This window comes from Pelodiscus sinensis, chromosome 1 (genome assembly GCF_052426305.1).
Source record: "Pelodiscus sinensis isolate ZL-2025 chromosome 1, ASM5242630v1, whole genome shotgun sequence".
In the NCBI taxonomy this organism is placed as follows: domain Eukaryota; kingdom Metazoa; phylum Chordata; order Testudines; family Trionychidae; genus Pelodiscus; species Pelodiscus sinensis.
Genome location: NC_143052.1, coordinates 322,968,183 through 322,981,908, shown reverse-complemented (window position 1 = coordinate 322,981,908; position 13,726 = coordinate 322,968,183). Strand labels below are relative to the sequence as shown.

General features: G+C 46.8%; 1 protein-coding gene across 1 annotated transcript in view; it reads left to right on the top strand.

Moving 5' to 3' along the window:
- The first annotated feature begins 622 nt into the window (after positions 1-622).
- Positions 623-13,726, top strand: part of MAML2 (mastermind like transcriptional coactivator 2) — a 314,884-nt gene continuing 301,780 nt past the window's right edge. The window contains exons 1-2 of the mRNA XM_089775734.1: positions 623-853; positions 1,163-2,404. Of these exons, the coding sequence (XP_089631860.1) occupies positions 1,976-2,404 (429 nt within the window). The 5' untranslated portion in view covers positions 623-853; positions 1,163-1,975. The remainder of the gene's footprint in view (positions 854-1,162; positions 2,405-13,726) is intronic.

Below are 13,726 nucleotides of genomic sequence, written 5' to 3'. Positions count from 1 at the left end.
CAGGAAATCTGTGACAGTCACTGACAGAGCTGAGAATTGAACCCAAAGTTCCTGAGTCCTTACACTGTGGACAGACACCCGTGGTCTGCTCAGATGTATACACACTGCATTGCACAAGAATGACTCCTCTTTTTTTCCCACTTATACCACAGAGAGATCCAGCTGCTAAGAGTTCATAGCTGTGATTTATCTGTGAAGCTGGTAGTAACTCCACAAAGGGCTTGATGCTGGGGCAGGAGGGGAAGTAGTGTGTCCTAATCTAGTTAGAGAATGATTATGTAATACAAAGATAACTATACCGAAAGAGGGAAATGCATTCCCTCTGAATAAGGGATATTCAGAGCCAGAGAAGAGGTAGCATATAATAGGCCTGGGGATGGCAAAAGGGATTTCCTTGGCTTTATTTGCCATGCATGCAAATAAATCACTTGGACCATCGTTCATAATTTGCTTCTCTTTTCTCATTCACCTCCTTTGCCGCTTGGAGGCTTCGTGTTTCTCTTTTGCCTTCCCGGTATCTATTATTCCTTCCTGCGGTGGCACTGGCCTTCCACTAGGGCGCCCCAAGACGCCTTCGCCGCCGCCGCCGCTCTGCCTTACCCGAGCACAATGAAAGCCTGTGTGTATCCGTAACCCCCGTGCAGTGAGCCAGTATCAGCAAACCAGCTAACAACAGACCCGAAAGAGAAAGGGATAGTAGGAGGCACTTTTCACTCATCAAGTGGGGGAATCCAACAGAGTCATCGCTGATAATTGCACCACAAACACCTAGACCCACTGTTTGGGGGCTGGAACATGCAAAAACACAAAGGAAAATCAGTGGATTACTCTGAGTGCACAATGCTGGAAGTTTGTAAGTTTCACTATCATTTGTAATTGCTCTGAAGAGGGGGTGGCTGGGTGTGTTTTCTCGTCTTTTCTTGATACTGTATTTGAAACTGAAATATCGGGGAGAGAAAAGTGGAGCAAAAGGGAAAATATGCTAAAAGTGATGTTTGCCTACGTTCTTAGCTTGCTTTTATTGCTTGGGGGGGCGGAGGGAGGAGATAAACACTGAATACGAATTTGACACAGTGGCTGGATTAATTGAAAGCAAAGCATGGGCTGGAAGTCCAATTACTGACATTGTTACCAACTGGGGATCCATCTCTTTTATTTTTAGAGGAGCTACAATATTAGCAGCAGGCAGTTGGAGACAGCAATAAAGCGAGGAGACCGGAGAGCGAGAAAGAGACGAGAAAACACAAAGACTTAACTGATCCGAACCTCCTCCTCCCTCCCCTTGATTTGCACGTTTATATACATAAAAAACCCTCCCGGCCAAACTGAAAAACAAAACAAGGGAAAGTCTTTGGGGTCCTGCGACCCATCACTGCAGTTTCTTCCTCTGGAGAAATTTCCCCTGAAAGAATCTCTTTCCTCCCCCCCAATTAAATAAGTAACTAAAAGCTGCCCAGTTTCTCTCCTTTGGGAGAGAGTCCCTTGTCCGGAGGGCGAATTTTGAAGGCGGTGGGGTGGTGGCTTGATTTGGTTTGTTATTATTCCCCCAAAATCTCTCCCCTCCCCAGAGATTTTTTTTTCTGCGCGCATCCAGGAGCCAGTCACCCTCTCCCTTGTTCTAATGGTTTCAGCCTCCCTCCCTCGGATGGTCATCTAGAGGCTGGGACGCAAACCGCCCCTCACATTTAATTCTATGTTGGCAAATACCTCGCGGGTCAGCCCCATCCCGCCCCGACCCCCTGTCTGGCAAACTCCCTCCGAGCTGTCAAGCCCGACTGCGTGCGGGTGGGGGACTGACCGAGCTTTGGGGACCGCCTAAGCTCGGGATCCCTTCTCCCCACAGCCCGCCCGCCCGTCCCTCCCTCCCCGTCCCCGTCCCCATCCATGTGGCAGTGAGAACACAGCTCGGCGTTGTCACGGGCGGCCTCGCAGGCGCTAGCCAGGCGGAGCAGCGAGCAGCAGCGTGGCCGGCAGGATGGGGGACACGGCTCCCCCCCAGGCTCCGGATCTCGGGGCCGGTCTCTTGGGAGGCGGCTCGGTAGCCCCCCGGGTGCACAGCGCCATCGTGGAGCGGCTGCGAGCCCGCATCGCCGTCTGCCGCCAGCACCACCAGAGCTGCGAGGGACGCTACGAGCGGGGCCGGGCGGAGATCTCGGACCGCGAGCGGGAGAGCACCCTGCAGCTGCTCAACCTGGTGCAGCACGGCCAGGCGGGCAGGAAGAGCGGCAAGCACAGCAAGGGGGCGGGCAGCGCCGGGCCGGCTCCCCCCGCCGCGCCGCCGGACTATCACCCGCAGCTGCTCAGCAACGGGGCTGCTGGGGGCAGCAGTGGGATCAACGGGGACCAGCAGCAGCAGCCGGGCTCAGCGGCCGAAGGGGGGCAGAGGAACTCGGCCCTCATTGCGGTGAGTCAGACCCTATTTCCTTCCAGCTCACAGCGCCCCCTGCTGTTGGCCCTGACATGGGCACCCGGTGCCACTGGTCTGGTCGGCATGGGGGGTGTGGGCACGGGGTGCCACAGATGCAGAGTGTGTAAGTACCAGGTGCAGTTGGTGTCAGGTATTGGATATGAGGTGCATGGTGTGGGTGCTGAGTGTCTGGTGTAGGGTGCCACCAGTATGAGGCAATGGGTGTCTCTGGTGTTGGATGTTGGGAACTGGGTGCCACCAGTATGCGGCCTTGGGTACTGGGTGTCTCTGGTGTAGGATGTTGGGTACTAGGTTCCACTGGTATGGGATGCTGAGTACTGGGGTTGGATGTTGGGTACTAGGTCCCACTGGTATGGGGCATTGGGTACTGGGTGTCTCTGGTCTAGGATGTCAGAGACTAGGGTATTGGGCACATATGGGGTGCCACCAGTAGTGTACTTAGTGCCACTGGAGGGCATGAGCACTGGGAGCTTACTGAGTAGAATCCATGGATTCGCTGGGCCATTGGCACAGGTGCATGGGTAGCAGCACTGGTGCTGCTACTGTGGAGTGTGTGAATACACAGGGCATGAGCCCTGAATGCCCCCAGGGCAGGGTGCCTATGCAACTGGTGCAGAGTGTGCAGCCACTTGTGAGATGTGTGGGAACCTGCTGCCCATATGTTTATTAGTATATGTACAAAATGACACGTCTGTCAGCAGCAAAGGCGGGGAAAGCCTCCAGCATGCCCATCACAACTTCTTGTTTCCTGCTTTATTTCTAACTACAATGATGTTTCTGATGTCCCCAGCATGTGTACTAGACATATACCTCACCCATATACCTCCCAAACGCAAAACTCACAATTTAGTTTTATGATTTTGGGGGGGCGAGAACTGGTCTAAGGTAAATGGGCAAGTAGGATCTTCCAAAGCCGATGTGTATGTCTAGATATAAGATATACCTGTATGGAAACAAGCCAGCATATTTTCCCCATACATACATGTCTCCATTTCAGTGCAGTTGAATGGGGCTTTGTTGGCATGACAAGTTATACGACTGTTTCTAAAACACTTGTTTTAAAATACAAGGTAAGATATTACTATCTATACGCAGTTCTATCTATGTGGGTATACAGGCACATTTTAACTTTCTTCTGAAGCAATTCATAGAAACAGGATGCCATACTAAATGGATCATTGTTTTGTTCCAGTCTGGAAATTCTTATCTTTTTACACGTGGGCAACTAGACTTGATCCTGCATTCACTGAAGTCAATGGCAAAACATCTATTAACTTTGTTGCTGAGGTATCAGGCCTTAAAACTTCAACCCTGAAAACACTTGCACACATTTGTAATTTTACACAATAGCTCTGACGTGGGCAAAGTTTAGCGTGTTTGTGTGTCTTTGCAGGATTGGAGCCATATGCAGGATCTAGACTGACTGCTTAATCTTTTTGATTTTTGTATCAGTTTATAGGTATGCATTTGATCCCATGTAGCATGTGACTTTGCCCTCCTAACAAGCATTACTGGTCAGAATTCCACAGGCAGAAGATACCCCTGATTCCATTATATATGTGCTCTTGGCACCATTGTTTTGTCAATGTCTCTACCTTCCAGCTCAAGCCAGCTCTAAAACCACATAATCAGACAGTGATTAAAACAAAATCTAAAAGATCAAAATGAATATTTACTGAGAGGAGAAAAGCAGCATTATAAATATTCCTATTGGGTAAAATGATCCCTGGTGCATTTTACCATAGTGTCCAGGGTTTCAGACAATCACAAAACAATTCTAACTCTGGGCAATAGTTTGTTGCTATTGCTCTTACACCCTGCCAATATTTATACCATGTACAGATTGTGAAAAAAATATGCACGTGTGTATGTGTGTTTAGGTTAGCTTTAAGTTCTAAAGATCAGCAAACACTTAAATATAATGAATTCTTAATCTTATATAATATTGTGTAGCTAAACAACTGCTTCTAAGATGTGGTGTTTACACTGTGACCTTGACCCAGAAACCCCTTATTTGCTGTTTTTACAGGACATGTTTTATAGGGCAAAGTTTCATGCATTTTACAAATAATGCCCTGACATGATGAAAAGACAAGCTTGATATTTTTAAGTTGGAAAGTGTAGGTGTTTTAGGTACAAAAGAGGGAAGTCTCATCTAGTACTCTTTCTGTCTCCCTTAAAGTATGTTCTGTTTCCTCTGCACCACGCCAGAAAAAATAATAACTTAAAAAACAACAAATAGTCTAGTGGCACTTTAAAAACTAACAAAACATGCAGATGGTATCATTTATCAGTGAGAAAAAAGAATGACATTGATGGCTGTTATTTGAATGACTGAAAATAGACTAGTGAGCGTGCGCACACATGCCTTTTTAATACTTCATTTATTTAAAAATGGGATTGGCATTACTGTTTCTCTCATGTTATACTGGCATGCACTGCAATCTGTGGATCTACATTTGGGGCCATATTATTTGGCATCATACTGAGGGTGATGATGTAAGCATAAATGGGATAACATTGTGTCCAAAGGCAGTTTAGACACTCAGACCTGATCTAGCATTCAGATTACAGCTCTGCATTTCCCATCACAGTCAAGTAAGCTATTATCTTATTTTTTCAGTGAGTGTTAATTAAATGCTTTGCATTTATCTTTAATATGATAAAAGACTTTTGCTTAATCATGTCCATTCCAAAAAGCTTCGCTCTCTAATTTCAGTGAGCAGGCCGGATGGTTTTTCACTAGTGATGACGATTATTATGAAATAACTGCAGGAAGCAGTTTGACAGTACTACAAATACAAACCAAACAGGTCTCAAGAATATACTTTGATTTTTTTCTTTTCAGTGAAGAAGGCTTTATCTTTGCTTGTGGATCAGTATCAAATGTTGCCAGCATGTTTTTTGCTGGAAGACACTGTACTTAACTTCAATTTCTTATGCTCCCTGAACAACTCAAAATTGCCTCCAGGATGGAGCTAAACTTGTGTACCTCTGAGAAGAGAGAGATTTGAAATGATCCCACTAGTTTTTGTGTACCTGCATGCCAAGGGGATTTAGATCCTACCAATGCAATGGATGACTTCCCGAAGAATTATGTTTGAATGTTCAAACCAAATTGTGACTCTAAGACAGGGATGGGCAAAATTTTTTTGCCGGGGGTCACTTCAAAAATTTCTGGAGTGGTCCCAGGCTGCTCTGGAAGAGGTAGGGCCTTGAGCAGAAGGGGTAAGGCCTGGGGGTGGGAGAGTGCGCAAAGCCTCCTCCAGCTCTGTCAGGAGTTCCTGGTGCTTCCAAGCACTGTGTGCTCCTGGCAGGACAGAGGAAATTTTGTGCTGTCCCCCGACCTCCAGGCCCTAATTGGCTTGGGGGCGGGGGAGCGGCAGGGACTCCCAGGGCCGGATCCACTCTCTTGGTGGGCCAGATCTGGCCCGCGGAGGCCCTTTTGCCCACCCCTGCTCTAAGAAGTGCTGGCTCATGAAGCAGCATTGGTTCAGTGTTGTCACTGCACATTACTAATTCTACTTTGTTTCTGACACTCTGCACAGACATTCTTTTTTATTCATTTGCTTCTTTGGGAGGACTAGCTAATTAAGGACCACCAGTTCTAAATCACTGTTATGCATAAGAGAAGTACGTGTTCTCCTTACCAATTGCTCTTTGACATAGTATCTCAGGTATTCAATCCCTGACCCTTGCACCCCTGGCTTCTGCATATGGAATTGTAAATTTCAAATGGTCAAATATCACATGCCAAGTACAGTAGAATCTCAGAGTCATGAACACCTGAGTTACGAACTGACCAACCACACACCTCATTTGGAACTGGAAATGTGCAGTCAGGTAGCAGCAGAGAGCAAAGAAAAGAAAAAGCAAATGCAGTAGAATAGCGTGTTAAACTATGAAAAAAATAAAGGGAGAGCAGCATTTCCCCTTCTGCATAGCAAAAATTCAAAGCTGTATTAAGTCAATGTTCAGCTGTAAACTTAAGTTGCAAGTTAGAAATATTTGTAGCTGAACAAAATGCTCTGGTTGTTCTTTCAAAACTTTACAGCTGAACATTGACTTAATACAGCTTTGAATCTTTGCTATGCAGAAGGGGAAATGCCACTCTCCCTTTATTTTTTTTCATAGTTTAACACGCTACTTCACTGCATTTGCTTTTTTTTTTCCTTTGCTCTCTGCTGCTACCTGATTGCACATTTCCAGTTCCAAATGAGGTGTGTGGTTGGTCGGTTCACAACTCTGGTGTTCATAAAACTGGGGTACTATTATACTGAATTGCTCTATTCAATTAAGGAGCTCTCAAAATACAGGGCAAAATGAAGAGCCAGAGAATAAAGCCATGTCTACACTAACACTTAGTTAGGCAAAACTTTTGTCGCTCAGGGATGTGAAAAAAATACCCCAGCGAGCCACATCATTTTTGCTGGCATAAGCACTCATGTGCTCAGCGCGGTGTCAGTGGGAGATGCTCTCCTTCCGGCATAGCTACTGCCACTCACTCAGCTGGCTTTCTAACGGCCATGGGAGAGCTGTGCTGCTCTAAGCCTGGAAGTGTAGACATGGCCTAAGTGGGCCCTCCATGGGTTCCAGCCATAGCAAGACTTTGGAGAACAAGCCCTGCGTCGCATTAGATTAGGGTTGCCAGATGTTTCAATAAAAATACCGGACAGACTTAACATTACATCACAATCTACATTACATCTTATTTAGAAAATATGGACATTTATATTTTCTCATTTCTATTTTCTCAATTTGTTTCCTGAACAGAAAGCTCAAATAATGGACTGTCCGGTTCAAAACCGGACACCTGGCAACCCTACATTAGATATCCAGAGGATGCTCACTGCGTAAAGAGTGAGATCCTGGCCCTCTGACCCTGCATCCCCACACAGCAGAATCTGATGGATGATGCTAGTGAACACCCTCTTCACCTTTTCCCAGGGCATCTGAGCTACTGCTTTGGGGTGCACTCCCATGATCTCCCATAGGAGCTCTAGCCAAGAAACCTATCCGAGGTTTTTTGCATTGATGCAACCCCCCTAGTGCAGGCACATTACACCCATATAGACTATGAAACAGCATTGATGCAAATCCCTAGGGTTGTGCCAGGGTGCACTTACACTGGTGTAGCCCTCTGTACTTATCCTCAGTGTAGACAAGGCCTGAGACAGGCCTAACTCCCTGTGATGTGTGGAACAGAACTTCTGCCTGCGCACCAGCCAGGATCTAGCCTGTAGTTTATCTCTTGAGGAATGCTGGGGGATTACATTTGTGATGCCTGGGGAATTTTGGCCAATTTTTTTTTCACACGTTTTAAAATTCTGCAAAATTTTACATATTTTATTTGTCAAAGTAAGACAGTATAATCATGCCTGTTTCAATTATTTTAGGAATGTATTTCAAAATGCCTGTCAGCAATTTTGTCTGTAACAACACAGGCAACAACAACAACAACAAAAGATTCAGGAAATGTCTTTTTGGCAGCTGGAATCCTTACTAGGTATATTAATACAGAATGTGGAGTAATTCCCATGAACAACAATATAGAAATGTATTTCTCGCACCCTTCAGACACAGTGCAAAGCCATTGGGGAGTCAGGGGTATTGGATTAGCTGAGGGAGCAGGAAGGAGCCTGGGAGTGAACCTGAAGGATTGTTGGCTGACGGTGGGAGAAGTATGGAACAAAGGATTTTTTGGAGGAGGGAAAGATTGTTAGGAATCTGGGGAGCCTCCCTCGTGTACACCTGGGCGGACCTCTAGTTGCCCCCAATCACATTTGTCCCTGCCCCCTGTGTCCCTGCATCCCTTACCATGTGTCCTTACCTTTCCCAATATGCCTGTTCAACCCCTCTCCCCCACGGGGGCCTGCCACCCCCTATCCCTTTGTCCTCATGTGGCTACGTACTCCTAACCAATGTCTCCATGTGGCCCTGCAGCACACCTCCCATGTAGCCCCTGTCACAATGCTGTCATCCCACTAGCTCAGAAACCCATGCCCCAGTCTGTTCCCTGCACTTGCTCTTCTGAACCCCAGGCTGTAATTGCCCCAGCAACCCTGTGTGCCTTGCTCTGTCGATCTGGTGCTCCTCACCTGGCCCCACTGTGGGGAACACAGCCTGTCTAGCTGGCTGCCATCTCTTCTAGTTCCACAGCAGCCCTGATGAATGAAAGCTGTAACTGCACTGCCTCTGCAGCTGAATCTATATTCTAAGGAGAAAATACAATCTGCAGGGGACATGAATCCTGCATGTGTGCAGTGACACAGAATTCACCAGGAGAAATTTGTTGTACAGGTCCCATTAGCTGTTGTTACAAACACAGTGGGAGCCAAATCCTGGTTCTGTCGAAGTCAGTGGCAAAACTCTCCTTGACTTCAGTGGGAGCAGGAGCTGAATAAAGATGAATTAACTGCAAGTAAGTAAGGTCAGGTTTTCATATATGCAACAAAGGTTTGTTTACACTGCAGTGTAAACCCATGGTTCAAATTCGGACTCAAGCCTAACCTCCTTTCTGCCTACATACAAATGCTGTCATTTGTATTGGATTGCCAGGGATTGGAACTAGGGCCCCAACTTGAGTTAAACTGGGACCCAGGAGTCAAGCCCAGGTACTTTGCAGGGTAGATTCAATCCCAGTGTCCCACTGGATTTATGCTCAGGGAATCCACCAAAATTATCCCACAATCCCACAGACTGATTTTCTTTGTCCTCTGGAGAGTCAAGTTTTCCCACACAACACCACAAACAAAGGGCTAGAGTGGCCACATTTTGGAAGGGTGCTAAGAAATCTTGAATATGGATGCAAGCCATGTAATGCAGTATGGTGCTGAAGCCCCAGGTTGGAACCCAGGCTTCAACAATTCCTAACCTGAGGTTACAAATGAGTATAAACACTCAAGCCGTAGGTTAACAAACTTCTGCTAATTCAAGTTCTATGCCTGGGCTTATGTTGCAGTGTAGACATATGCAGACTTCAGTGAAAGATTGGGCATGGCCAAATACTGTCAATCACTTTATCAAAAGGCTGCCATGTTTCAGGGGCATCTGGTGGATGGTACACAAAACTAAATATGACGCCCCATAAAGTTGGAAACACTGTTACCTTGAAAGTATAAAATGGTTTAAAGAATCAGTACAACTGTGTGGAGTTTTTTATTTGATATGAATCAATTTCCAGTTCGCAGTTTACAACAGAAAAAAAAATCCTTAATAAAGCATTTTTTTCCAGCAATATTTTGTAACTGGAGGATAAAGACCAGACTTGTTGTCTGAACTCCTATGACTGTATCTGACTGAGTGACAAATTTCCTCTCTAGGAGAGTGTTGGGGGACCTTATTACACTGTCTGCGTGCAGCTATCTTTTAAAGAACTGACTCTTCCCAGCACAAACTGTAACAGCCGGACTGTTCTGGTTTTAATTGCATATCTGTTCCAATTATGTGCCAGAGGGCATTTTCCAGTGGTCTGAACAGTAGATTTGTAATACCTAGAGACTCTGGAACTTCAGGTTCTAATCCAAGCAGGGCTGATTCATCTTTTTGTTTTTCCAGTGGAGATTGAGTACCATGCACTGGGCCTTGTAGGGATTTCCTCTCACAGACATTACTGTTCTCTTCAGGATCTTATACAATGACCATCACGATGGTAGCTCCTTGCCACAAGAGCACTGAGTGATGCCACTGTCCCCTGTGACAGGTGATTCTTTCCTACGGTCACTCACTCTCTCCACTGGGGCTACGTCTACACTGGCCCCTTTTCCGAAAGGGGCATGCTAATTTTCAACTTCAGAATAGGGAAATCCGTGGGGGATTTAAATATCCCCCGCGGGATTTAAATAAAGATGTCCACCGCTTTTTTCCGGCTTGGGGAAAAGCCGGAAAAAAGCGTCTAGACTGGCCCGATCCTCCGGAATAAAGCCCTATTCCGGAGGATCTCTTATTCCTACTTTGAAGTAGGGCTTTATTCCGGAGGATCGGGCCAATCTAGACGCTTTTTTCCGGCTTTTCCCCAAGCCGGAAAAAAGTGGCGGACATCTTTATTTAAATCCCACGGGGAATATTTAAATACCCCGCGGATTTCCCTATTCTGAAGTTGAAAATTAGCATGCCCCTTTCGGAAAAGGGGCCAGTGTAGACGTAGCCTGGGGGAAAGCTGCCAATGGGCTTCTTTATTGCTCTTTGCTGCCCTTTGGAAAGTGATTAGGTGAAAATGGGATTTTGCTTCACGCGCCTTCTCCCTGTGTGTGTGCTCGCCTGCTCACGTAAGTGAAAATAAAGAAAAAGAGAAAAGCTTGGCCTGCTTTACAGCTCTGGAGAGGGAATGTAGCTAACAGGGAGCTGGATTCTGTCCCTTCTAGTTCACTAAGCTCCACTCAGTCACACCTGTGCAAACCTGGGGATGGCAATGGGTTTGCATAGAGCTGCCAAGGGCCTAGTCTGATGGCAATAGGATTGCACAGGTGATGTGGAGCGCTGAATTGACTTGCAGAACTTTTATTACAGGTGGTTGTCCTGGAAATCACTAAGAGCCACTGAGCCCTCACCATGCCAATGCCAGTTTGAAAGTCACTTTTCAGGGTAGATTTTTACTTTAAATCAAGAGCAGGGAACCTCCAGCCCACTCGCAATTCATGAGGGTTAGCGGCTGGCGTAATGCCAAATGGTCTGTTTACCTGAGCATCCACAGGCATGGAGCCCTGCAGCTCCCAGTGGCTGTGGTTCACTGTTCCTGGCCAGGTGGAGCTGCGTGAAGGGCCATTGCTCACAAGTGTGCAAGAGTTGGAGCAGGGGCAGCCCTAGACTAGCTGCCAGCAACTGGTGCCCTAGGCAAACCACGCAATTGGCGTCCCCACCTCCAAACCCCTCAATGATACTGCGCCACCATTTGGTGCCCCATTTAATTTGGGGCCTTAGGCGACCGCCTCGTTTGCCTATATGGCTGGGCCGCCCCGAGTTGGAGTAGTGGTGAAGTCCTGCGCACGAGGGGATGAAGTCAAGGACCACTAATCTAAGAAGGAGGGGCATCTTCACACCACAAAGTTTGGATTGAAGATTCTACCTTAGGGGGTGGAGAATTGTTTGTTGTGTATGTTTCTGCAGTGTGCCGCAGCTGTGTGCTGATAAGGGAAGTTTATTCTCTGCATCTGCTCTCAACACTGTGTAAGTAGAAAGGCTTTGAGTCACTGTTCAGAGCTCTTTGGCCGGGAGGGAACCATAGGTTAGATTGATCTGGGCGCCTTTTTGTCTTAATCTATTTTGGCTCTGTAACCATTCTCTGAACCAAAATCTAAATGAACCCTCGGGAGCCATATAAAGTGTATTTTTAATTAAATGCTGAATACGTTACACTTGTTAAGTATTTGCTCGTTGAGACACTGGGCCAGGTTTGTTCAGTTCTGGTTTTATAGCCAAAGCACCTGCTTCCTTTGAAGACTTGACACCATTGGATAATTTTCCAGGGAATTCCCCTCAATTTTTCAGTAATTTAACTTGCCGTTTGCACCTACGGGGCTTCGGTAGCTATCAAGCAGCAAAACAGACTTCCAGTGTGACTTGTCCTGACAAATCATCCAAGCCAACAGACTTGGATAGGGAGCTTTCATTGGCCCTGATCCCAAATTTTGCAGCATGGTTTACACATGCATGTAGTCCTTTTCAGACTCTTGGTGTGTGCTCCTACACAAGCAGAGGAAAGTGGTAACACTTCTATTTCCTCTGTGCTGAGAAGTGTGACTCAGCGAAAATGTAAATTTCTCTGTGGGGAAGTCTGAACTCTCAAAAGGGTGACTGTGCTTCTGTGAGTCACATGAGCTGCTTCTCCAAAACCTTGACTTAACTTGGTATTATTATTTGTTAATGATGTGAAGATTTTTCCCCCTACCCCTCACACCCACCCCTGAAAGAAAACTGCTTCCCTAAATGCAAAGGAAGATTTGTTTGTGCTCTGCAGTTGTACTAGTGAATTGAAAAATTTGCTAGAGGACTAAACTAACTAGCCAAAGACAGATATGAAGGTGGGATCCTCACCAGTTAAGTGCTGTAGACTTACAGGATGGTTAAACAGGCCTTTGTTCAATACTGTAGGTTTTTAAGAGTAATTTCAGTAGAGTACATCACATTTCCATAGAAGCCAGGAGTCTCCATCCACCCCCCAGGCATGAGGCCCCTGTGAAGAAGGAGAAGGGAATGAGGTCTTGGATCTTCTGCCTCTCCCTAGTTTCCAAATGTTGGGTCCCACTCCTCAGAGAGTACCTGTAGTAGCTTTGCCAACAGCAGCTGGATGGAGCTGGTATGATTGTTGGCAGCACATTGCTTTCCAAAGGGCTCAAATTAGGTCATAGTGCTCAGCTGCTGCTGCCCGGAGGAGCTCTGAGCAGTAAAGGAGGCGTCCATGTGAGCAGCAGATTCAGAAAAAATACATTGTGCCAGTTGATCCTTGGTTCACTTTTATATCTTAGCAATCACAAAGGCTGGATTTTATTGTAAGGGTGAGTCTAGACTACACCCCTTTGTTGGCAGAGGGATGTAAGTTAGGCACTTCAAAATTGCAAATGAAGCCGGGATTTGAATTTCCCGCGCTTCATTTGCATAATCGCGTCATGGCACTCTTTCAAAAAAGCAGCCTAGACGCGGTTCTTTCTAAAATAGAAGCCTTTTTCGAAAGATCCTGTAAACCCCATTTCAAAAACTATGAGGAGTCCTTTGGCACCCTCAAGCCACAAACTGGAGCATGGGGCTTTTGGTGTGAGACTGAGAGAGGCGCATGGGGTGTAGCGTCCCAGGCCCAGGGCCAGCAGCTGGGGAGCAGGGCTGGTGCCTGGGGAGCAAACTCTTGGGTGTGGGGTGCTGAGCATGGGGCCGGGAACAGAGCCCGGGGCATGGGCATGGAGTTAGCAGCAGGGGAGTGAGGAGCTTAGTGCCAGCGACTGGGACTTGAGCCCTGGGCTGGGGACCGGATCCCCCTGTACAGGGTCAGCAGTTAGGCCCCACATAAAACCTGGGGGTGCTGCAGCACTCCTAGCTCAGAAATCATAAAAGACAAGGCAGGCTAGTGGTTGGAAGAGAAACAGAAGCACGAAGGGGTGACATGTCTTGCTTGTGGCCATCCAGTAGATCAGTGGCAAAACTGGGACAAGAGCCCAGATTTCCTGACTCCCAGTCCAAGCCCCAGTAATGGTTTCTTTGCTTTGTGTGCCGTGACCAGCAGGTCTGCAGGGAATGCAAAGAAAACTTTGCAAAAGCGTCAGAGTCAATTTTTAGTTTTGGTAGCTATGGCTCACCAGCATCACATTG